This window comes from Juglans regia, chromosome 7 (genome assembly GCF_001411555.2).
Source record: "Juglans regia cultivar Chandler chromosome 7, Walnut 2.0, whole genome shotgun sequence".
Lineage (NCBI taxonomy): Eukaryota > Viridiplantae > Streptophyta > Magnoliopsida > Fagales > Juglandaceae > Juglans > Juglans regia.
Genome location: NC_049907.1, coordinates 12,513,580 through 12,538,303, shown reverse-complemented (window position 1 = coordinate 12,538,303; position 24,724 = coordinate 12,513,580). Strand labels below are relative to the sequence as shown.

The 24,724-nt window shown below is 38.9% G+C and overlaps 1 protein-coding gene across 1 annotated transcript; it reads left to right on the top strand.

Annotated features, from left to right (window-relative positions):
- The first annotated feature begins 15,803 nt into the window (after positions 1-15,803).
- Positions 15,804-21,959, top strand: LOC108992641 (conserved oligomeric Golgi complex subunit 4). The gene is made up of 2 exons (XM_018967239.2): positions 15,804-17,537; positions 21,068-21,959. The coding sequence occupies exons 1-2, from the start codon at positions 15,927-15,929 to the stop codon at positions 21,695-21,697; spliced, it is 2,241 nt and encodes a 746-aa protein (XP_018822784.1). The 5' UTR covers positions 15,804-15,926; the 3' UTR covers positions 21,698-21,959.
- The last annotated feature ends 2,765 nt before the right edge of the window (positions 21,960-24,724 follow it).

Below are 24,724 nucleotides of genomic sequence, written 5' to 3'. Positions count from 1 at the left end.
AATTTGGCCGTTTATATAATTTATTTTATTTATTTTAATTTTTTTAGTTAATGGTTAAGGAAGCGGTTAAGGAAGTGACTATTAGTATATTAGTGTTTATTTTTTATTTTTTTAAAATGTTTAAAGATGTTTAAAAAATATTTAAAACAAAAAATAAAAAAATGCATTTTGTACTAGGAGCACACCCAGTGGTGAAACTTGGATGGCATAGTAGCACTGTCCTTTATTAATATGTGCCAACCATTCGCCAAAAATCTAACTCCAATGAATTAGCTCGAACACGCCTTTTTTACATTAGTTACACTAAGTTCTTCATTTTTTTTATAAGTAAATGATATCATTATAACAAAATTTAAAGTATAATAGGTGGGGCTTAGATGTCCTAAAATTACTTCAAATTTTTTAAATGTAGGTGTTAAACAGTTAAAAGTGTAAAAACAAATATAAGGAGGAAAAACTAGGACTAATAGAATAGCCCAAATTGGTTCCATATTCTCTTGGCTAATAGACTACAATATAGTTCAAGAGTAGACCAAATGCTAATATATTGCAATATGGTTCAATATAATACTAGTCATAAAAGTGATTTATGTTGGCAATCCTCAAAAGTGTCTCCCCAAGGTTTCTGTGTTGGACTACAATATAGTCCAAGTCTCTATAGACTTGGATAAAAGAGTATGTCAACTTGAAGTTTTAGGAAAAGTAGTAAGATAGGTGAGAACAGATGCTTGACTTGATCAAAGCTTTGTGGGTGTCCTAAAAACATGTAAATCTGTATTGACAGCTAAGATTCCAATCCTATATTATGGTATCAATTCCTAAGGACTTGCGGGTTTATTCAGACGCATATTGCTTTGGTACCATACTATGACGCCCCTAAACTCCGCTTTGAATTTGACAAAGAATAAAGAGTCAGGAGATGCAATACAAGATTACATACCTCCAGTCATGACAGTTAAAATACAATTCACTTACCATGCTTATAACAATATGCAATAAATGCAGCGAATATTTATTTTTTGGTCAATAACATTGTACCAGAATCCTAATCCCAAAACATTCTTACACTTCATTCATATATAAAAAATCATCATTCATACAAAATATTAAGTTAAACCATCCATATAACAAAACTAAGGTCCCAAAACATGGATCCTCTTTAAACCCCCACAAAAAAAAAAAAAAAAGAGCAGCACATAGTATAGTTTACAAGGTCCTAATCCTCATCCTGTACCTCCTAAAATCTCTACGACCTCGTCTAATAGTTTCAAGTTGACTTCCATAAAATGGCTGGCTAAAACAAAACGATTCTCACGGGTGAGAAACTCTTCACATATTGGCATCTAGTGAGGCTCAGGATTCCCCTCCAAAACTCCCTCGATACCTCTAACCAGACGCATAATAATCTCCATATAGAACTCTATCAGCTAGAAACTGTTCTCACCATGAACTTGGTTTCACTTGACTATAGCCATTCGACCGGTGCCAATTTCACCCTCATCCAGTCTAGTTTCATCGGTCCCTGTTGTAGCTTCTACCATACCGAGGGGAATGGTAGTTTGAACTACCACAGTAAGATTTTTACAAATATCAGCAAGTTATGCTCTTAAGCTACCAGCAGTATAATTATGCATGCATGACAATAAAAATGATGTGTATTCATGATAAACATGGACTTGCTTATGTAGAAACATGACTTAATAATAAACAGAGCTTTTCATAAACATGGCATGCTTACTTGCATAAAAAAATATCATTCATTCTTATTCTTGTTGTTACATGATAATGGACGCTCCACAGTTCCCCATAAATTGTGTCTCTCATCAATACTGCATCACATCATAGGCTCCTGCACCAACTATGAGTATGTCATCATGAAAACTTTACCAAAAAGGTAATTCCATAGCTTGTATTTGTAGTATGTTTCGGCACCTACCGGCGTTAGGTGCCTTTGACTTCCTCCAAAAATCAATTTCTTAGATCTCATTTGAAGCTTGCTAACTGTACTTTGTCAATGCAGAGGACTCCACTCCATTTTAATCACTCTAGAGTGGATAAGGTAGTTCCACTAGAATAATCTTTCATCCTAGCATTTTTGGTCGTGATAAAACTTAACATTTTATGCATGACTTAGAAAAAGTTTTATGACAGACTTGCATGCTTATGGCATGGCAATCGTGACATGTGTTAGATATTTATGATTGATTCTTATAATGATGTGGCATGGCATAGGCATGTCAAATAACAAGGCATAAAATAAAACATGAATTTATTGCATGAATCTTACCATCTCGCAAACATAATCATACTACAAGTAAGTTAGAAGCTAACTTACAATTATTTGTGTGTAATGAAAGCGTAGCATGGGCTGAAATGAGAGACATTATAGGGTTAGAAATTCTTACCTAATCACATAAAAATAGAATTTACTAACTTAAAGCTTAATTTGCAAAACTACCACTAGGCCTGCAACCCGTGTTGGGTTTGGGCCTGACCCGACCCGACTCACAGGATACACAAACCAACCCGATCGGACATGAGTCGGGCCAACCCGTTTCTTATCAAATTCTGCAGAAACCATTTGTGACTGTCAAACTGATCCTCTTCAACTCTAACCCACTCGAAAGCAAAACCTCCATAGCCAATATATAAGTCCAAAAAGGCAACAAAACTCCGATCCGTTACCTCCACCATGACTATATGAAAAGCCCATTAACAAGATCAAGAGATTGCATGTGCTCCACTTGGAGATCAAAACATTAATTTATATTAATTTTACCTGGGGCGTGTTTTTCTCTTCTATGCGTCTTCGAATCTAAGGTTGACTCCAACCTGTCCAGCAAGTGACAGTCCAGGTGGAGAGGATCATACACTGCATGCACAAACGAGGCCTCCATGGTGTTGAAGAACCGCAAGTGTTTCTCGTTGGTCCATGAACGAGTTTGATGGGTCAGAAAGTGCGAGTCCATGGCACAGGAAAACCACCTCCAAGATGACCGAGAAACACGCATACCCCTTGATTTACACGGTTGCATTCGCAAATCCGTACCTCGATTTTACGTCCTCAAGTTCCCAAAGTAATCGGCGAAAGGTAATCTGTACGCGGCTTCATACCCCTTGATTTCTTGATTTTACGCTTGATTTCTCGTTGTCTTGATTGCTTGCGGTGTCGGCACTTTGCTCCAGATTGGTGGGGGTTGGTTTTAGGAAAGTGGGGAAAAGAAGAAGAATCGTGTGAAATAAAAGAAATAGTCGGATCATTTCGACATTTAGCGGGTTCTACACTTTTCTGCACAGCCCTAACTACCACTTAAGTCTTATAAAATTACAAATTAGCCCCTAAACTTTTGAAAATTACAAACATGTTCCAAAATTAACATACCTCATGTAAATTGTATTCTAAGTCCATCTAGGCAGGTTTGGGGGGTGAGATGAGATACAAAATTCTCATCTCATCTAATCTCATCATTACACATTTTTCAAATCCTCATACAAAATATAATAAACAATTAAACTTTTTCAAATCCCAAAACAATAATAATATTAAAAAATAATATTTTAAACTTTCATCTAAAACCAAAAATTTTCATCCCACCCCGCAAAAACTCAAACCTACTACAGGATTTTCACTTGCCCGAACCAATCATAGGCAAGAAATCACACTTGGTTTGCTTTTGGCCATTTTTCACACCATCATGCCTAGACTTGAATTTAACAACTCATAAGTATCAAATCCCTAGTTCTACTACGGCAAGACACCAAAACATGCATTTTCAAGACCATACACTTAACACATCAAAGAATTAACACAAAATATCAAGATTAGGTCAAACATAACCTAATCTTGGTGTCTTTAGCTTTTCCTTGGCATTTTGACACCAAGGACTCCAAAAGTCCACAAATCCTAACCTCTAACATGTTAATCACTCAAGCCTAGTTGTTAACCTGTATGACTAACAACAAAAATCAAATTGCTCAACATGTAAAGTTCGGCTTGCACAAAAGTCCTTGAACCCATAACTAATCATGCTTGACCTTGAACAAAGTGGCTAAATCCTTAATTTACATGCATATATTCTTGAAATAACATATCCAGATACCTCACATTCAAGTCCTAATTTGATCTAAGCACCATATTCAACATATCATAGCAAATAATAACACGAAAGAAACCAAATAGTCAAGATCCTCCAAACTTTGCATAAACACAAACTTCTTTGCATGTTCATCAAAACTCCAACTAAAACCCTAACTTTAAAGCTTTAAAAATATCCAAATCAAGCCTTAAATCAAAGCTCTTATGAACAAGAGTTTATAAAATCAAAACCATGAATTTAAGTTTCTAAAGCTAAAATGAAAAACTAAACTAAACAATCTCATGCTTGTTTTAGTTGGAGTTTTAACACTTGGAGGATCATGCAAATCTATTTTATTAAAACCTCATATGCCATAAATCCAACCAAGAACTTGTATAAAATTCAAAGCAATACATCATGGCACCAAAAAATAAAGTATTATTCAACAAAACAACACAAACTCTCAAAGCTTATCAACATACTCCAAACTGAACACCTCATCACCAATATCCCATCATCCAACCTTCAAACTTCAATTAACAATAATAAACTCTCTTCCAATAAATCCAAGACTCAAAGCATAATAAAGATGAAAGATATTTGAGTTAGGAAAGAAACTTACGAAGCTGGAAATCCAAATAAGCAAAGCACTCAAACTTTTCTCTCCAAACTCTCTTTTGGTTTGCTCTCTCTAGGAAGGAGATGGAAAATTACAAAGTGAGGGAGAAATGAGGAGGCGGGGGTGTGGGTCATAGGTGTAACAACTAGCCAGAAATTCAGTGGGTGAATTTCTATAGGCTTTAGGATCATCATGAAAATCTCAAAAATGTCTCACGAACCAAGCAATCGTGTAGGATTGAATATGTCACTATAGTTAGTTTTTGGCTCACTTAGGTGTCATAAATGTGATTTTATTTATTTGAGATATTTAAGAATGTGAGAATGAGAAAAGATTTGCACCATTAATCTCAAATGAATATTTAAGATTTTACAGTGCAATAAAACGATTTTCATTTTCCGGACAATAGTTGTTCGAAAATGCGTTTTGATTTGTTTGAGGCAATTATGATTTGAATTTTGTGGAATGAAGTACGCTCCTAGTTTCATGGGATTATTTTGGATTTTATGGTGTATAATTTTTTTCACCATTTTTGGAGTGAATAGTAACTCCGTGTTAGCACGCAATCCAGTCGTTTTCAGATCACAGTGTGAAATGTCTAAATCAGTCAGAGAAGTTTCATTGAGACACTTGGCAAGATCTTAGCTACACTTGGTGAATAATATAGGAAACTTGGCATCAAGAGGAACCATGAGATAAAAATGTGAAGGAAAGAAAGGAGAAATCAAGCTTTGTGATTATGTCATCTAAGCCAAACACTATTCCATTCAGCAATTCATTTTGTGCCTACCAAGGAGGGTTTCAACCCTAGTGAAACTTCAAAAATCTAAGATTCAATTGAAACCTAGAAACTTTGGTGAAACACCAAACTCTAAACGGTTTCCCCAAATCCCAAATGATTATCTCAAACCCTAAGTATTGACCAGTTGTTGTTTAGTATTTAATCACTTGATTAAATCACTTTCACATGCTATTAACTACTCAAATTCATTTCATTACACCCTGATTGATTCTTTTATACCATAGTATTTTAATTGGGCCAAGAAAAAATTGATTTACGGTTGTTAGAAACTCAAACTCCAAACCAAACCCTATTGAAATCCCAAATGTGGCTCATTCAGTTAAGGCCCACAAAATTGCACACCAAGACATGGCTTGTAGAAGAAGATTTCTGCTGCCATGCATCTCCTTTCACTACCCAAGCCACCTCACCACCTTCCTCTCACACAGCAGCAATACGCTGAAAAACCACGCACTGTGATACCTGGTTTTGCTAACACCACATCACCCAAAAGTCACTTTCACATCTCCTCTCAATCCCTCATGCAATATAAGTTTCATCCATATCCATTTCATTAGTCCTTTGTCACTTTAAAAACACTTTTTTGGAGAGAAATCCATAAGAACTCTAGGACAGCTTTTCTGGCATTTCTTGCTTGAATTGTTTGAAGCTTTTGTAAGTGTATTCTCATGAATCTCTCTTCACATTAGCTTTTCCTCTTTGAGTACAGTTTTGGTTAATATATGTTTATAAATTTTTATGGACGTTTGATGTGTGAAAAGTTTGTTTAAGCATGCAAAAGTCATTCTGGGCGATAAACTGGACATTGTGTGCTTCTTTGATTTTTTTTTTTATGATGTTCTTGACAAGATCTTGGTCATATATTTTTATGGTTTATAGTTAACAGGTTATATACAAGTTTGATGAATATTAGTTGCATGTTATAAGTTTTTTTTATAAGAATTTTGCATAAATCTAAAAAGTTGAAAACTTGGAATATATAAACAGTTTTTGTTTTGGGAAAGCTTAGGTCTTTTATTATGAAAACATGCTCCAATGACTTTGAGATTTACACATGTTGCTCTTATGATTTTAATATATGTGCAAGAATGTTATTTTGAAGATTTATGGTGTTGATCCTGAATATATGAATTTTTATGCATGCAAAGGTCCGGTTAGGTCTTGTATGTGAGGCTCACTAATGGATGCTTAGATCTTAAGTTTGATGCTTAGATCTATTTTAGGACTTTAATATTATGCATATGAGATTATTTATTGATGATCCACTTCATAGAAGTTTTGGATCTAATAGTTTGATCAAAAACCAAATCACATAGTGCTTAGTTTTGGAAAATAGATGCATACCATTTGTGTTGAATATGATTTTGTAACTTTTGTGGTTTTGCTTTAATTATTAAAAGCTTGATATTCCTTAGGAATGTTTTATGAACATATTGAGAGTATGCAGTTGCTTGAAAAGGGATAGACCATGAACATCAAGAGTTGTTCTTTGAGGTCAAAATACTTGAAGTTTTTATATGAAGGAAGTTGTTATTTTTATGATATAAGTTGTTAGTGTTTGTTGTAGCATGTTATTAAAGCATAGGATGTGATTTTGTATGTTGTATGTTTCAGTTTTAACATGAAAGATAGGATTTGAAAGAATTGCAACAAAAAATCATGTTTTGTCTTATGCTTGGTTCACCTAGCTGTTTTGAGTTTTAAATTTTTCTAATTAGATGTTTGGATTTAGTACAAAATTTACTTGAGGAATAAAACTTTTAGTGAGTTTTGGAGTTAGGATGTGAAATCAAGTTAGGGGTAAAATCATAATTATACTTAAGTCAGTATTTTTATGTTTCTAAATTTATTAATGAAGAGTTTCTAATATTTAGAAATATCGTCTTACAGTTCCTGTTAATTTACACATTAAATTCGTTATGCTAAGTTCATTGTAAGTTAACTTCTAACATACTTTCAAAATACTTGTATATGTATGGTGGTAAGAAACCATCATCCATGTTTATTATGCTTATATAAACATCATATTATATCATGCTATGATTTATTTTAAATACATGTTTATATATGAGTAAGTTAGCCTCTAGCTTACTGTCAAGATATTGTGTATGCGTGTAGGTAAGAGAATAATTATTCATGTTTTTATGCTCTTACACATGTTACATTATGTTATGTCACGAAATATTTATCTGTTACACATTATTATTTGTTACACGATATGCCATGTCATGAAATGGTTATCTATTTCATGTTATGCAACGTCATTCATCACATGTACATGTCACGTTACGTTATGTCATGTCATATGCTGCTTTGTTTCACATCACATCATGTCTCAAGTATAGAGTATGTCATGAAAAATAATATTTTCTTAGTCAGTCATGCCTTCATGCAATAATGACTATGATTGTCTGAATATCTCCTTTGATAATTCACGCAAGGTAGTTTTGGCGTAATCATTCTGATTGTTAGAGTACCTCTACTAAAATTCTTATAGCGATATCATTCTGATTGTCATAGTATTTTCATTCAAGTTATTAGTAGGTATTCTTGGCATAATCATTCTGATTGTTAGGGTATTTCTACTAAAATGCTCATGGCATAATTATTATTTTCATTCCAGTTATTACTAGGTACTCCTAGCATAATCATTCTGATTGTTAGGGTATCTCCACTAAAATGCTCGTAGCATAATCATTCTGATTGTCATAGTATTTTCATTCAAGTTATTACTAGGTACTCCTGGTGTAATAATTCTGATTGTTACGGTATCTCCACTAAAATGCTCATGGTGTAATCATCTTGATTGTTAGAATATTTTTATACAAGTTATTACTAGGTACTCCTAATGTAATCATTCTGATTGTTAGAGTATCTCCACTAAAATGCTCATGGAGAAATCATTCTAATTATTAAAGTATTTTCATTCAAGTTATTACTAGATACTCCTAGCATAATCATTCTGATTGTCTAAGTATCTTTGACGAAATACGTTGGGCGGAATCATTCTGATTATTCACCTATTTCTGACAAAACAACTAGCGAAATCATTTTGATTGTCAGGGCATTTCACATTCATGTCAGTTCAAGTTCATGTTCAATTTTATGTTCAGTTTCATGTTAAATTCAGGTTCAGTTAATGTTCAGTTTCATGCTCAGTTCATGTTCAGTTTCACATACAGTTCATATTCAGTTTCAAGCTCAATTTCACGTCACATTTATTTCATGTTCAGTTCAAATTATGTCAGTTCAAGTCACGGCAATACATGTCATGCTATTTGCTAAGTCATGTCTCGTTTATTCATGTTCATGTTAGCATTCATGTATTTTACTGTCATGCATGCATCTTTATACTTTTAGTTTAAGTTGATTGTTAACTTGCTAAGACTTATAAGTAAATTTCACTCGGTAGTCCCAACTATTATTCCCCTCGGAATGGTAGATCATGTGCTAAGACCAGGAGTATCGCAGAGGATCGCTTGGAGGAGATCGATTAGGTCGTGACGCAACGAAGACGCTTCGAATGCTCCAGTTTATATATAGGATTATGGATATATTGACTGAATTACACGAGCTATTCAATGAGCTATTAGAGTAGTTATATTAGTTTGTTATGTACTTAAGAAGCATTGTCTCCAGTACTCATGATGGCACAGGCCTTTTGAATTAGTATTGTAACTTTTGATCACCTGATATCTTAAGTTTATGAAGTATGTTTTTGATATTTTGGGATATATCTTATCTGGTATAAAGTATTTCTCAAAGAAAAAAAGTATCCGCTACAAATATTGCATATTGTTTAGATGTATGTTAGGTGCATTGGATCTTTATTTGTTATGAACGGGGGTAGGTAACCTTGTGTTGTATGTTTCGAGACTTCAGGCTCTATCAAATCTTAAACGAAATTTGGGGGCGTCACAATAGGATGCTAACTTGGAGTGGGTGGAATACATGACACATGATGGGAAGTTGACTTGTGCAAGAGGGGAAACAATCGGTAGGAAATGGAAGGCTAGAAGGGTGCTGCCAAGTTGGTGACTTGAGGTGAGAAACTTGAGTGTTTAGCTTGCCATAAAGTACACTATTTGGGCTTAACCAAAAGAATTAATCCAGGCCATGGAATGGTCTTTCAATGGGGAAAAGCTTGTGTAGAAAGCTAAGGGAAAAATGGGGTCTCGGCTAGAACCAAAAACACCAATCTGATTGGCTCATTTAAGGTTAGTGTTTTACTTAGGTTTTCAAGTCCATTTGCAATTGGTTTAGTCAAATGAGTGTACCTTGGTGTAAGGGAGTGGATGAGGGTGTAAGAAATAGTGCATGAGTGGATGGTTGCTTGTAGAAGTGTTTAAACCAAGAGGGAAACACAAGTCAAAATCAAGAAGCACATTTTTGGGGTTTGGGATTTTAGGGTTTCAATTACCTTCAAGATTTGGGGTTTCAGCCTTGTCATAAAATTTGGGATTTAATTAGGGTTGAAACCCCCTTTGTTAGTTGGCTATTAATGTACTTGAGTGGTTGGCATAGTGCAATGTGTAAGAAGGCATGTTGTCTTGCATGGTTTTCACTTTATCCACCTTACACATATGTACTCCTCTTAACAAGTGCAAAGTGGGCTCCAAATGGAGGGCTGTAATGGTGCCATTTGTCTGAAAAGACTTCCTAGTGATCCTAGGGTGATTTGGACATCCTACATGGCGATGTGACAACTGTTTGTTGTAAATGCCACATGGCGCTTTCTAGTTGACTGAATTTTCATCCAAAAAACTCAAAATCTTTTATTGCATCATAAAATTCTAAATATTTATAAGAGTCTAACGGTACAATTAGTTTAAGAAAATTATAATCCTAAGTGCCTCAACTAAATCAAAAAGTAAATCTGTCCCCGTAGCGAATCATAATTTGATTACGTCAACAGACTAAAACCTAATCGATTGCTTGATCATGAAATTCTCCTACGATTTCATGGCGTTTCTATGGTCTAAAGAAATTATTTCTATCGAATTTCTTTTGGGCCGTTATAGCCACCATGCGCTTGCACCAAAAGATTACTCCATCAACAATTGTTGCCTAGCCAATTGCAAGCCACCCCTTTGTGAAATTAACAACGAGAATATCAAGGACCATAGACACAAACTTCTGTGAACCACCATCTCACACTGTTGAGGTATTTCCTGCACGATAGAAGCCGCCATGCCCATTGTCTCAAGCCTCTCTCTTCCACCATAATAGACCCACGTCCTGCTTTTGTTCTAGCAATCACACGCACAACCTCCTCCACGTTGCCTCTACCTTCACGGCAACGCCACACCATGGGTGTCACCATCAGTCCAAGCTATAGTCCATTACACGCAACAACCCTTCGATTCTCCCACTACCACAAATGAATCCAACCATAAACCACGGTGTCTCCGCCCACCAAGACCACCTTGATCCCAGCGTAGTCCATACGATCAAGTCCTTCCTTCACTGCAGCCTCATGGAATCCGCTATTGTGTATACCAATAAATAGATAATAATTATACTCATAGTATGGCATTAAGAGCCCTTCAAACAAACACAAAAAGTGCCAATCACCGTGTGGGTTGCCTTCTCTACATCTCAACAAGATGCTGATATGCCATGGCTGCACTAAAGAATCACCGCGATGCTGCTAATGAGTTTCACCACCAATGTTGCATATGGTAAGCCTCTCTCTCTCTCTCTCTCTCAGGCACTCTCGAGTAACCATGAAATCTCCATTGAGATAATGCCCCTTGCTGGCTTGGGGTTCATGATACACATATACACCCATAACTCATCTTAAAACTGAGTGTTAAGTAGTACTTTGAAAGAGTAACATCAAAGTAATCAATAATTAATAATAAGAAAACATGCACGTGAGAAGATCATGAGAGAAAGAGACAAAGGTGTAGAAGATGAACATCCTAAACATATCCATAGACATTACCTATGGCGCCTCGTTTCTCAATATAGGACATGATGAAGATCCGTGGTGTCAAGAGTGCTAGCTGTTGACAAAACCCAAGATTCCAATCGGGTTAGGCGTGCAATATTCACTAGGAAGTGTACGTGTAAAGAAATAGATATGTTATTTGCACCAGAAAAGTAAAGGTTTAGTCTGAAGGCTAAATGTTATAGTACCCGAAGTCTAAAAACCATATATACATTCTTATAATATCCACAAGTCACTTCATTACTTAAATAATTATACACATATCTAACAGTTTCATTTGTACACCCAGAATAAGGCTGATTGAACACATATGGTCGCTTGATTGATAAATATAAATACAACTCCCATAAGTAGACAAGTTTTACAATAGTAAAATGCCTACACACCTATTGCTCTAGCTCGGTTGGCTCTTCCTCCTCGAGTACCACTTCTGGGTCTAACTTTGCATCAAAGTCTATGCTTTTGACATTGAAACCATAGGTAGGTTAGACAACTATGACAATGCTGCTAATGAGAAACAATGCTTGAAAATATGTAATGAACAATTTCATATAATGAAATGGGTGAACACATGTATTAGTGTATCACTCTCTCAGGCAAAAACTTATGTATTTGTAAACATAGCGATAAATAGGGCTGGGCTCCGACTCCGACGGAGTCGGAGTGCTCGTTTCCGACCTCCGACTCCGACAAGAGTCGGAGCCAAATTGGAGCTCCGACTCTGACTCCGAACTGGAGTCGGAGTCCGACTCCGATCGGAGGTCGGAGACCTCCTATCGGAGCTCCGACCTCCTATAGGAGCTCCGACATAAGATCGGAGCTCGACGTGCGCTCGACGTAGCGCTCGAGCGGAACTCTTTCAGAGAGGTTCGCTAGACTTCCGCTCGACCTGTCGCTCGAGCAGAACTCTTCCAGAGAGGTTCGCTCGACTTCCGCTCGACATGTCGCTCGAGCCAATGTTCAATACAACGTGTGCTCGACTTGCGCTCGACACCTCGCTCGAGCGCAAGTGTACAGTAAAAAAAATTTCGGAGTCGGAATCGGAGCTTCTTGGAGCTCCGACTCCGACTCCGACTCCGAATAGATATTCGGAGCTACTCCGAATTCCGATGACTCCGACGAAGTCGGAGTCGGAGTCAGAGCGGAAGTCGGACGGAGTCAGAATTTTAGGAATTTTGCACACCCCTAGCGATAAATCACCATCTTAGTAAAACACATCTATATAAGCATAGTGATGAATCACTCTTGTAGAAATTACCCTCTTCTCAGGCAAAACTCATTATATATACATATATTTAATTATTTGTCGCTGAGGTGAGGAATCACCCTTTTCTTAGGCACGTAAATGCCATCACATCAATCACATAACTATTCACAATTATCACATATATATTCGTCACACAGACATACATCACCTAATGGGCAACTAGGGGAAATCTGCTCCACCATTTGAAATCAAGGAATCAGTCCCACCCGATCAACATGCAAGTCAACTCGCCTGACCTCAACACAAGTCGACTCTCACACAAAGATATAAAATGTTCCGTTGGAAAAAATGTCTACCTGGCCAACCAACTTGAAGACCCCACACGTGGTACGCCCAAGGGAATCTTCTTTCCGTCTATCAAGTGAGGCCAACACGATACTGCCCCACTCCAATTATCATAGAGACTCTCTTTATCCATATGAAACTCATGGTGACATACCATATAAATGGTCCAGGGAATCCTCTTTCTCGTCCATGATAATTGACACATGATACGATTATTCACATAGAAATAACGAAAAAAATGCATTCAAATCTCAAAAAACATGAAGTACAAATATTCAAGTAAAAATATTCATAAACATAATGGATAAACATTTATTATTTCATGATTAGAAATGAGGAGATTATAGAGTATGCATATGCCAAAATTCCATAACATGCGTACACAACATTTACCCTCCTAGTGTGATCCTTGGCATTGTCATAGAAACGAACCAACTTCATTGCCTTAGAATTACAACGGCAATGCACTGCTCCATTTTTTGTCTCTTTTGAAGTCACTTACTTTCTTCAATGGGATAGTCTACAACAATAGTTGGGCAATGGCGATCTCATCAATCACGATAATGGATTACGATGATCTTAGGTTGGATTCATGACACTCTAGACCACCTTAATGTGACTCCTCATCTAAAATATATTTAGTCATTCTAGATCTATGTTGTGCAGCTTCATTCATATACAAATGAGAGATTGACGTGACAACCTCCCATTGGAAGGAGTGATTTGGTCCTAGACACTAGGGCTGTACAAAAATCGACGAGACCGGCTGTCGCCAACGCTAATTGGCTGCCGGAGTCTGGAACCAGCTGAAAGCCATAGAAAACCAGTCGGGCGATGGTATGAAAATAAGGAAATCGATGCCGACCTATTCGGTTTTGATCTGAGCCAAATCCAAACAGTTGAACCGGCCGATTATAGATATATATTTTATATTATACGTATATAAAATGACGCCGTTTCACTTAAGTAAGTGAAACAGTGTAGTTTTAGTTATGAGTTTTATAAAAACAATTAGATGAAACGGCGTCTTTTCGACTTGAGATTAATAACCTCATCATATTCTTCTCCCCTCATCTTTTTCTTTCCTCTGATTTTTTCCTCTGCAAGTCCTTTTCTTCCCACTGATAGTAGAGTCTGTTTCTCCCCTCCTCCTTCACAGAGATACCGACGGTAGATTGACGAACCGCACTGATTCACGCCAAGATCGAAGCTGTCGGTTTTCTACCCCCCAATCGGCCGGTTCTAAACCTCTCCAAAACCCATCGGTAGGCATCGATTTTGGACCGATGAAGTCAGTTTTTAGCCTTACTAGACACCACGACATGCCTCAAGAATTTTTTTTCTTTTTTAATTTGCTTCCTGACCCTTGTAAAAAGTGGGTTGTTGTGTTATAGCCTAGAAGATTGGGTGAACGGGCCAAGTAATGGGCACAAACCGGATGGGTTATTTTGCTATGTGGTGAGCATGCCAGATGGATGAGTTGGACAACAGGCGCCCACTATCCCGCCCTTATCAAGCCTCAATGTTAGAAGTAGATCGAATGTAATGAGAACCACTATATAGTTGCCTGGGCTCTAGTGTCAAGCCCAGCCAACTATTTATATATATATATAAATAATTTTCTTTATTAAAACAATGCTGTTTCTTATTAGGTTTTGTTTAAAATTTAACACCTTCCCCCTGCGGTGTCTCTCTTTCTTTCCCCTCTCAGTCTCTCTTCCTATTGCCCAAAATGTCCTGCCGTCCATCAGTGTCTCTCTCCCTCTCACAGTCACCCTCGACATTCTAGCCCCAGGTGCGTGTCTCTCTCTCTCTTTCTGCCAGAGTTTGGTTTTGGATTTTGTTTTTCAATTATTTTTGGGCGGCATTGATGGACAGGTATGGGGGCCAATCCACCCTAGCATTTGGATGGGGGCACCCACCCATGAGGGGTGGTGCCGTGATTTAGGGCCCAAACTATCTCTGTCTCATGCAGGGATGGAACTAGGGCTGGGCTCCGACTCCGACGGAGTCGGAGTGTTCATTTCCGACCTCCGACTCCGACAAGAGTCGGAGCCAAATTGGAGCTTCGACTCCGACTCCGAACTGGAGTCGGAGTCCGACTCCGATCGGAGGTCGGAGCTCCGACATCCTATCGGAGCTCCGACCTCCTATAGGAGCTCCGACATAAGATCGGAGCTCGACGTGCGCTCGACGTGGCGCTCGAGCGGAACTCTTTCAGAGAGGTTCGCTCGACTTCCGCTCGACCTATCGCTCGAGCAGAACTCTTCCAGAGAGGTTCGCTCGACTTCCGCTCGACATGTCGCTCGAGCCAATGTTCAATACAACGTGTGCTCGACTTGCGCTCGACACCTCGCTCGAGCGCAAGTGTTCAGTAAAAACGATTTTCGGAGTCGGAATCGGAGCTTCTTGGAGCTCCGACTCCGACTCCGACTCCGACTCCGACTCCGAATAGATATTCGGAGATACTCCGAATTCCGATGACTCCGACGAAGTCGAAGTCAGAGTCGGAGTTGGAGTCGGAGCGGAAGTCGGACGGAGTCGAAATTTTCGAAATTTTGCACACCCCTAGATGGAACTAGGGTGGCCCCCGTCTGTGGGCGCTAGTAGCACCCCTAGCACCAACCCCACCCGGATTTGGGTTTCGTCTTTGGATTATACTTTTTTGAATTATATATTATATTCTCATTCTATTTTATAAGATGTGACATATTAAGTGATAAATATATCACATCTTATATAATAAGATAAAAATAAGAGAATAGTATTGTGTATAAAAATTTCTTTTTTATTTTACACTCATCTCTTCAGTCCGTTCTAAAACCGGTGAAATTCACACTAGAGCATAGCCGCTCCCAACATAACAGCCACAGCCGTCATTTGTATTTGGGATTTGGATTGAAGTTGGAAAAGATCAGGCGACAATGGGGTCGATCGCGGCCGAAGAAGAAAATGGAGGCATCACTACCTCCTCCACTACGTCCATCAATTTCGGCACGCCGGAGGCCATGAACCAGATTCGGACCCTAACCGACGTCGGGGCAATGACCCGCCTGCTCCACGAGTGCATTGCCTACCAGAGGGCCCTCGACCTCGACCTCGACAACCTCCTCTCCCAGCGCTCCGATCTCGATAAGCAGTTCCACCACCTCCAGAAGTCCGCTGAGGTACTAGACATCGTCTCCGCCGACTCCCAGCACATGCTCTCCAACGTTTCCTCCACCTGCGACCTCGCCGACCACGTCAGCCGCAAGGTCCGCGAGCTCGACCTCGCCCAGTCCCGCGTCAACTCCACCCTCCACCGCATCGACGCCGTCGTCCAGCGCTCCAACTGCATCGACGGCGTCAGGAAGGCCCTCGATACCGAAGACTTCGAGCTCGCCGCCAACTACGTCCAGACCTTTCTCCAGATCGACGCCAAGTACAAGGACTCAGGATCCGATCAGAGGGACCAGATGTTCGCCTCCAAGCACCAGCTCGAAGCAATCGTGCGCAAGAAGCTCTCCGCGGCCGTAGATCAACGCGACCACCCGACGATCTTACGGTTCATTCGGATCTATTCGCCACTTGGATTGGAGGATGAGGGATTGCAGGTATACGTTGGTTACCTAAAGAAGGTGATAGGAATGAGAGCGAGGCTGGAGTTCGAGCACATGGTGGAGTTAATGGAACAGAGTAGCAAGAACCCTAACCAGACGAGCCAGGTGAATTTCATCTCCTGCTTAACAAATCTGTTCAAGGACGTGGTCCTGGCAATCGAAGAAAACGACGAGATTCTGAGAGGTCTCTGCGGCGACGACGGGATCGTTTACGCGATTTGCGAGCTCCAGGAGGAGTGCGATTCTCGAGGTTCATTGATCTTGAAGAAATACATGGAGTTCAGGAAGTTGGCCCGATTGTCCTCGGAGATCAATGCACAAAACAAGAATTTGCTTGCTGTGGGAGGAGGATCCGAGGGTCCGGACCCGAGGGAGATCGAATTGTACTTGGAAGAGATACTATCATTAATGCAATTGGGGGAGGATTACACCGAGTTTATGGTATCGAAGATCAAGGGCTTGAGTTCCGTTGATCCGGAGGTGCTTCCGCGGGCCACTAAGGCCTTTAGGAGTGGAAGTCTTAGCAAGGTTCTTCAAGATCTTACCGGATTCTATGTAATTCTAGAGGGTTTCTTTATGGTGGAGAATGTGAGGAAGGCGATCAAGATCGATGAGCAGGTGCCGGACAGCTTGACCACTTCCATGGTCGATGACGTCTTCTATGTTCTACAGAGTTGCCTGAGGAGGGCCATATCCACATCCAATATCAGCTCGGTCATTGCGATGTTGAGTGGTGCGAGTAGTTTGTTGAGCAATGAGTATCATGAAGCTCTGCAACAAAAGACGAGAGAGCCCAACCTCGGTGCTAAGCTGTTCTTGGGTGGTGTCGGCGTGCAGAAGACCGGGACAGAGATTGCAACGGCCTTGAATAACATGGATGTTAGCGGTGAGTATGTCCTTAAGCTCAAACACGAGATTGAGGAGCAATGTGCTGAGGTGAGTCGTATACTTAATCACCTATTACGTTAGTTTGAATAATTGAAACAGAACTATTCTTTAGTCTGTACCTATACCTCAAATTTTCACTTGCTTGGGGTGCATTGTCTGTGACATGACAAAGAAACATTTTAGAGTATTACAAGTTAATGTACATGAGTGCCACACTTTCGAAAGTGAAGCTATCAATTTGATTACGTATGTTGCTTCACATGAGATATTGCAACCAACTAATGGAGTTTCAAAGTAGATAGATACATTGTCTGATCATTCAAGTTCTTGCTTGATGCATAAGCTGCTACTAGCTCAGGATTTGGATTAGAGCTAATTCTGAGACAGAATTACAAGGCTATAGTACACATCTGATATTTATAAAAATTGGAAAAAAGGAATGCTTTTATAACTCAGTTCGGAACGTTCATAATTCCCTACAGCCCATACCAATAAAATAATAATAATATTTCCCTAAACCTCAATTTATACTGGCAATGTTGTTGACTGTCACTGAGGTTTATGCAAATATAGAAAAACAGAACCTTCAACCAACTGAGACGGTTGTATACTTTCAACTTTTACAAAGGGCTAAATGTTTGGTGTGGTGTGAGTAATTGGTGGAACTTACCTTGGTGCATTTGCAGTGATTTTAATATGACTTGGTTCCCACGACTAATTGCGGGGGTGCATAGGCTCTAAAAAATGAGTATCCCGCAAATGCACCCCGGGTAATTCAAGAGGAAAATCCCTCAGTCTAATGGCCCCTAGAGATTGTTTGCACCTAGTGGGATTCAAACATTGGACCTTGTAGGGAGCATACCACCAAGACCCAAGGCTTTTACTACTTGAGCCAACCCTTAGGGGTTGATTGTGGGTGTATACATGAGGGTAATAGATATATCAAGTTTGAAAACATGTGGTTGATAGTTGAGGGCTTTGTGGAGAATGTAAGATCGTGGTGGTCCTCGTATCCCTTGGAGGGCACACCAAGTTTTATTTTAGCTAGTAAACTCAAAGCCTTAAAAAAGGATTTGAAGATTTGGAATGCATATGTATTTGGGCATATTGTCGTCAAAGGTGGTTGCAATTTTAGGATTTATAGGTTTCGAGCGAAGGAAAGTGATCTCTCCTCTTTTTTGTGGAGTCTTTTAGTAGAAGATCTATCACCATGGAGCTTGAGAGGGTGCTTCTAATGGAAGAAATCTCATGGAGATAGAAATCGCGAGCCTTTGGTCCAAAGAAGGGGATAGATGCACAAAATTTTTCCATCGAGTGGCAAATTCTCACAATAGAAATACTGATAAAAAAACTTATCATCGTAGGAATAATGCTAGTGAGATGCTTTAGGTTGATGGCCAGGTTTGTTCGGATCACGAAGTTATTAAGAGTCATATTTTCAATTATTACAACAGTCTTCTTTTAGAACAATTCTCTTGGAGGCCTAATCTTGATGACCTTGGCCTTGGTGTCCACTGACTAGTCTTGTTCTATTTGGTTGGAGGGACCGTTTGAGGCGGATAAAGTTTGTCAGGTGATTGGTGGGATGACTAAAGATAAAGCTTCAGGTCCAGATGAGTTTTCTATGGGCTGTAAGGTTTCTTAGCTTCTCATGAAATATCTTGGTCTTCCATTGAGGGCTACTTTCAAGGTGAAATGTATTTGGGATATGGTATGCTTTTAAAACTTGAAAGAAGATTGGCAGGATGGAAAATAACTCATTTGTCAAAGGGGGTGGAACCACTTTGATTTATCTAACCTACCAACATACTTTTTTTCTTTATTTCCTTTACCTGCAGGTGTGGCTTCTTGTGTTGAGAAGTTCTTCCGCTCTTTCCTTTGGGGAGTTTTGGGCAGGAAGCTAAGTTCCATCTTGTTTGTTGGGACAAAGTTTGTTCTCCGGTAGCTTGTCATTGTCTAGGGGTGCTTAACTTGAGGTTCTTCAATAAAACACTCTTGGGGAAGTGGTTGTGGAGGTATCATCGGGAAGGGGAAGCTTTGTGGAGAGTAGTTATCAATTCTAAATAGGGGAGTATTGGGGGCTGGTGTTCCAATGAAGTTAGGGGGGCATATGATGTGGGGTTGTGGAAAAATATTCGTTTAGGTTGGGAGAGGGTTCTCCAACTTTTTCAGATTTGAGATTGGGAGGGGCCGCGTTGTTTCTTTTTGGCATGATGCTTGGTGTGGTGCAAGGGCTCTTAAGTGTGTCTTCCCCACTCTCTACCGAATTGCAAATGACAAAGAGGCTTTGGTGGCTGACCTTTAGGTGTATTCCAATGGCTCTATCCAGTGGAATGTTAGTTTTTCGAGAGCGGCCTAAGATTGAAAACTTGGAACTTTTGCTGATTTTTTGGTTCTTGTATGCTCTGGCTTTTGGTAATGCTATGGAGGACAGGATGATTTGGGCTCCTGGTGGGGGAGTTTAAGATTCTTATTTCTCTGTGCGATCCTATTATAAGGCCCTTTTGGGATTTCATAATGACCATTGCTTTCCCTCAATGGGTATTTCGAAATGTAAGGTTCCTCCTAATATTGCTTTCTTTGTTTGGACGGGGCCCTTTGGGAGAATCCTCAATACTGACAATTTGAGAAAACGGGGTCTCATCATTATGGATTGGTGTTTCTTGTGTTAGAATAACGGGAAATCTGTAGATCATCTAATGTTACAGTATGAGGTGGCTAGGTTCTTGTGGGATGAGATCTTCAATTGGATTAGTGTGGCATGGGTTATGCCTGGAAGAGTGGTGGATATTCTTAATTGTTGGACAAGTCTTGGGGTAATGTTCATATCACCGCTGTGTGGAAACTCATAGCTCACTGTATTATGGGGTGTTTGTGGATGGAGAGAAATAATAGGTGCTTTGAAGACAGGGAGCATTCCTTGGATGAGTTGAAGAGATTATTTTTTGGCACTGTTTTCCTGGGCTTCTGTCATTTTTTTTAATGAGGACAGCTTTCATAATTTGCCTGTATCCATCTTTAGTGCTTAGTGGTTATTAGGTGTATTCTGTGTATACTTCCTGTGTACTTGGGCTATGCCTTTTACTATCAATAAAATCTTACTTTTACTTGTATATAAAAAAAAATGTCTGGTGTGCCATGGGTTCAACAATTGCTATGTCTTATGAGAGAAACATTTTCTCTACATATTAATCATTTGGGTTTCTTGTTAAAGGGCATCCTTTTTTCTAGTAACTATTATTATATGGGATGTATGATATATATGAGAAGAATCCTTACTTATAAAAAAAATATATATATATATGAGAAGAATCCTAATTGTTTTTTGTATTTTTTTTCCTTCTAATATCCTTATGGATTCTACTGATGGGTAATCGGGTCCTATGTGAAAACTCTGGCTCCTATACTGGATACTTCTCTCAGCTCTTTCTTCACTTTATTATATTTGTGTCAGGCGTTGTTGTCCAATGTGTTGATACGCCTGATTAGGTTCTTGCCAAGAGATGTGAATTTGCCTGCTGGTAAAAATGGTTTGTATTGTTTTACATTAAATATGTTTAAAATCATATTCTTTTCAGGTATTCCCAGCACCAGGCGATAGGGAAAGAGTGAAATCTTGTTTGTCTGAATTGAGTGATATGAGCAACATCTTCAAGCAAGCTCTGAATGCTGGCATGGAACAGCTTGTGGCAACCGTGACACCCAGAGTCCGTCCACTGTTAGATAGTGTAGCAACCATCAGCTACGAGCTGTCAGAGGTTGAATATGCTGATAATGAGATGAATGATCCATGGGTCCAGAAACTTCTTCATGCTGTCGAGACAAATGTGGCATGGCTTCAGCCACTAATGACAGCCAATAACTATGACTCGTTTGTTCATTTGGTCATTGACTTCATTGTTAAGAGGCTCGAAGTGATCATGATGCAGAAAAGGTTCAGTCAGCTCGGAGGCCTTCAGCTTGACAGAGATGCAAGGGCATTGGTAAGCCATTTCTCTGGCATGACTCAGAGGACTGTTAGAGATAAGTTTGCCCGTCTTACTCAAATGGCAACACTCCTCAACTTGGAGAAGGTGTCTGAGATTCTAGATTTCTGGGGCGAGAACTCAGGACCTATGACCTGGAGGTTAACACCAGCCGAGGTTAGGCGAGTGTTGGGTCTCAGGGTTGATTTTAAACCCGAAGCAATTGCTGCTCTCAAGTTGTAATTCCCATCTGTCTAGTCTCCCTCTTTATCTTCACATTCTTTTATTCCTATTGTTATATTATTTTTTCATAAGCTTTTGTTCGGCTGGGTGAGATACTTTTCAATATTCCCTTGATGCATTGCCTTCAGTTCGTTTGAACCTACCATATTTTAACCTCAAGTGTAAAAGCATACTTAGATTTTACAACAAATATGAAAATTTTACCTTACAATTGTACCCATCTGCATTAATGGCTAACTATGTGGTTTGGGAAGGTAGAGCAGTCTTATTGTTGTTAATATGTTCTTTCCATGTGGCTGAATGAAATACACCAGCGTCTCTCTAAAAGAAAAAGTGCCTCATCCTCTCCATTTTGCTGTTCCACCGGAGAGGAGGATCCTTCTCTCCGTGTTCCCTTTGCGGTACCGACTTGTTTATATGTTTTTCGCCAAGGTTTTTTATTTTTTTGTTTTTCATTTCCAACGATTCGGTCTAGGCTCGATCTATCGCATTCTGACGATCGATTGTCTACATGCGCCCTACCACGCAACTCTCTAGCTGTTGATCTACTGGCACGAAGTAGAATTGTGGTAAAAATCTCAACACATGATTCTCACACGCGGCTTGTTCCGTGCGTGGCTACCACATGCATTCGACGGCTACATGCACCATACCCGTAGTTTCACCACCCCAAGATTTTTAGATTTGACCTACTCCATCTCATTATAACCGGCATCTGGACTCCACACGCTGTCATAGGTGGACATGAAGAAACTCGACCAGTAGTGGTCCAGGCCAATCAATGTCTGTCATCCTACTATGTTTCTATTTTCCCTAATTGAAGATCTTGAGGCAGGGGATATTGATATCTTCTGTGGCCATCTCATGACAACAAACTGTCAACATTTACTGCCTCAACTGTCATTTAAGACGGCACTCTTTTTGCAGGAATGGGTTGAGACCAAGTTTTTGGTTCCAAAACTCAATCTATTTTTCACTTTTGCACTGTGTTTGTTGTAATGAGGTGTTTGTTGGTGAATCTCACCCCCGCCTCATGTATCTTGATTTTCTTATGTTAATAGAATGTTTGCTTGATTAGAAAAAAAAAAGAAGAATATATTCTCCCCACGTGTCTCTGTTAATGGATTGCTTTTTTTTTTTTTTGTTGTTTTGTTTTTGAAATGCTGTTAATGGATTGTTGAGTATATTAACGAAAATTCCACCAAGCAATTCTATATGCGGGAATAAAAGCATACCGTCTCAAATTATTTTCATGTGGGATATGATGAGTTCATATAGCTCGCGCATGACGCATCTTGGGTGAGACCCTGGCCATTTACCTTTCTCTGATAGGATCGTCCTTGTGATTTCAAAGTAATTAGATGACATATCCTATTTCCTTTCTGGTTTGGTGGGAGAAGAGGAGCCCCTCATAATTCTTGGAATTAATCCTGTCTACCTATTCTGTCTCAAGCAATTGTTTTTGAAAAAAGTGCCAGGACTACAAAAACAAAAAAAGTTTTATAAGTATACATTGACGTGGTTTAATATGATTTTTAAAATTTAAAATTATTTTTATTATAAGGTAAATTTGACGTAACATAGAGTATGTAAGTTTTTTTTTTTATAAAATCTCTAAGTATACCAAGCATTTTCATTGTAAATTTTATGGTCTATGAATATGTTTAGAACATTTCATCAATTTGGCACTGAAACACGGTTTTGGCAATTTTATTTGATGCTATTATTAACTAGTGTTTCCAAGTGTCTTGGAGTGACTTGGTCTATAGGTTTCCTGACTGAGAATAATTAGGGCGGCAATTCGTGTTTGTGGATTATATTCGTTTCTTGTCAAATCATAGACATTTAACCATATAGATCAACTTGAACACGACCCATTAAAAATTCATTCCCTTAAGCTCACAACCATAAATACTCAAAATAACTTCCTAACACATATATCAAAGTCTTAAGAATAACATATGTGAATATCAAGATCATATGACATGCTTTCATAACAAAAGATCTAAGCTTACTAAAAATAGAAACTGTTTTCACATCTCCAATTTCCAACTTTCTCATCTCATGCATAACTCTTAAAAACTATCAATATGCAACAAATTTAATTTCAACTTGCATTTTAATATGTTAAATCTAAACCATAAAAAGATCGGACCAAGATCTTACCTAGAACTTCATCAAAAAACATAAAAAATTACACACTATCCAGATTATTGCCCAGTATAACCATCACTTAGTATAACCTTTGCATGCTTAAACAGATTCTTCACTAATCAAACCTCCATGAAAAATTATAAACATATACCAATGGAAACTAGAATCAAAGAGGAATAGCTTGTGTGAAGAGCATTGCATGACAATCTACTTACGAAAGCTTCGCAAAATTCAAGAAAGAAAGACCAGAAAAGCTGTCTGAAGTTTTTCATTGCGTTCTCTCCAAAAAAGTGTTTCAAAAGTGACAAAAGCTTAAGGGAAAAACCATGGACGACTCATATACTGCTAGAGGGGTTGAGAGAGGATGTGAGGGTGACTTTTTGTTAATGGGTTCTCAGCCAAAACCATGCCCAAAATCATGAGCTACAGCACATGGTTTTGTGCCTTGAAGCTGCCGAGTGATGGGGTGGTAGTGAGGTGGTTGATTGCCATCCCATCAACCACTATTGGGGCAGACATAGGTAGTGGAAGTACACTCATGGCAATGGGGAAACTTCTCAAAGTGGCCTAGCATAAGTGGTGCAATTCAGTGGGCCTTAATGGACCTAAACCGTTGTTTGGGGTTTCAATAGGTTTTGTTTGGGGTTTCGGTTTGTATCAAACCCAAATCTAATTTCTTTTGACCCAATGAAAATACTATGGTATAAAATAATGGATAAGTGTGTAATGACATGAATTTGAATGGTTAACAGTATGTGAAAGTGATTTAATCGAGTGATTAAACACCAAGCTAAAACCGACTTCATTTAGCATTTTCTTGTTTGGATTCAGAGTTAATTTCAACTCATCTCATCTCATCATTACAACTTCCCC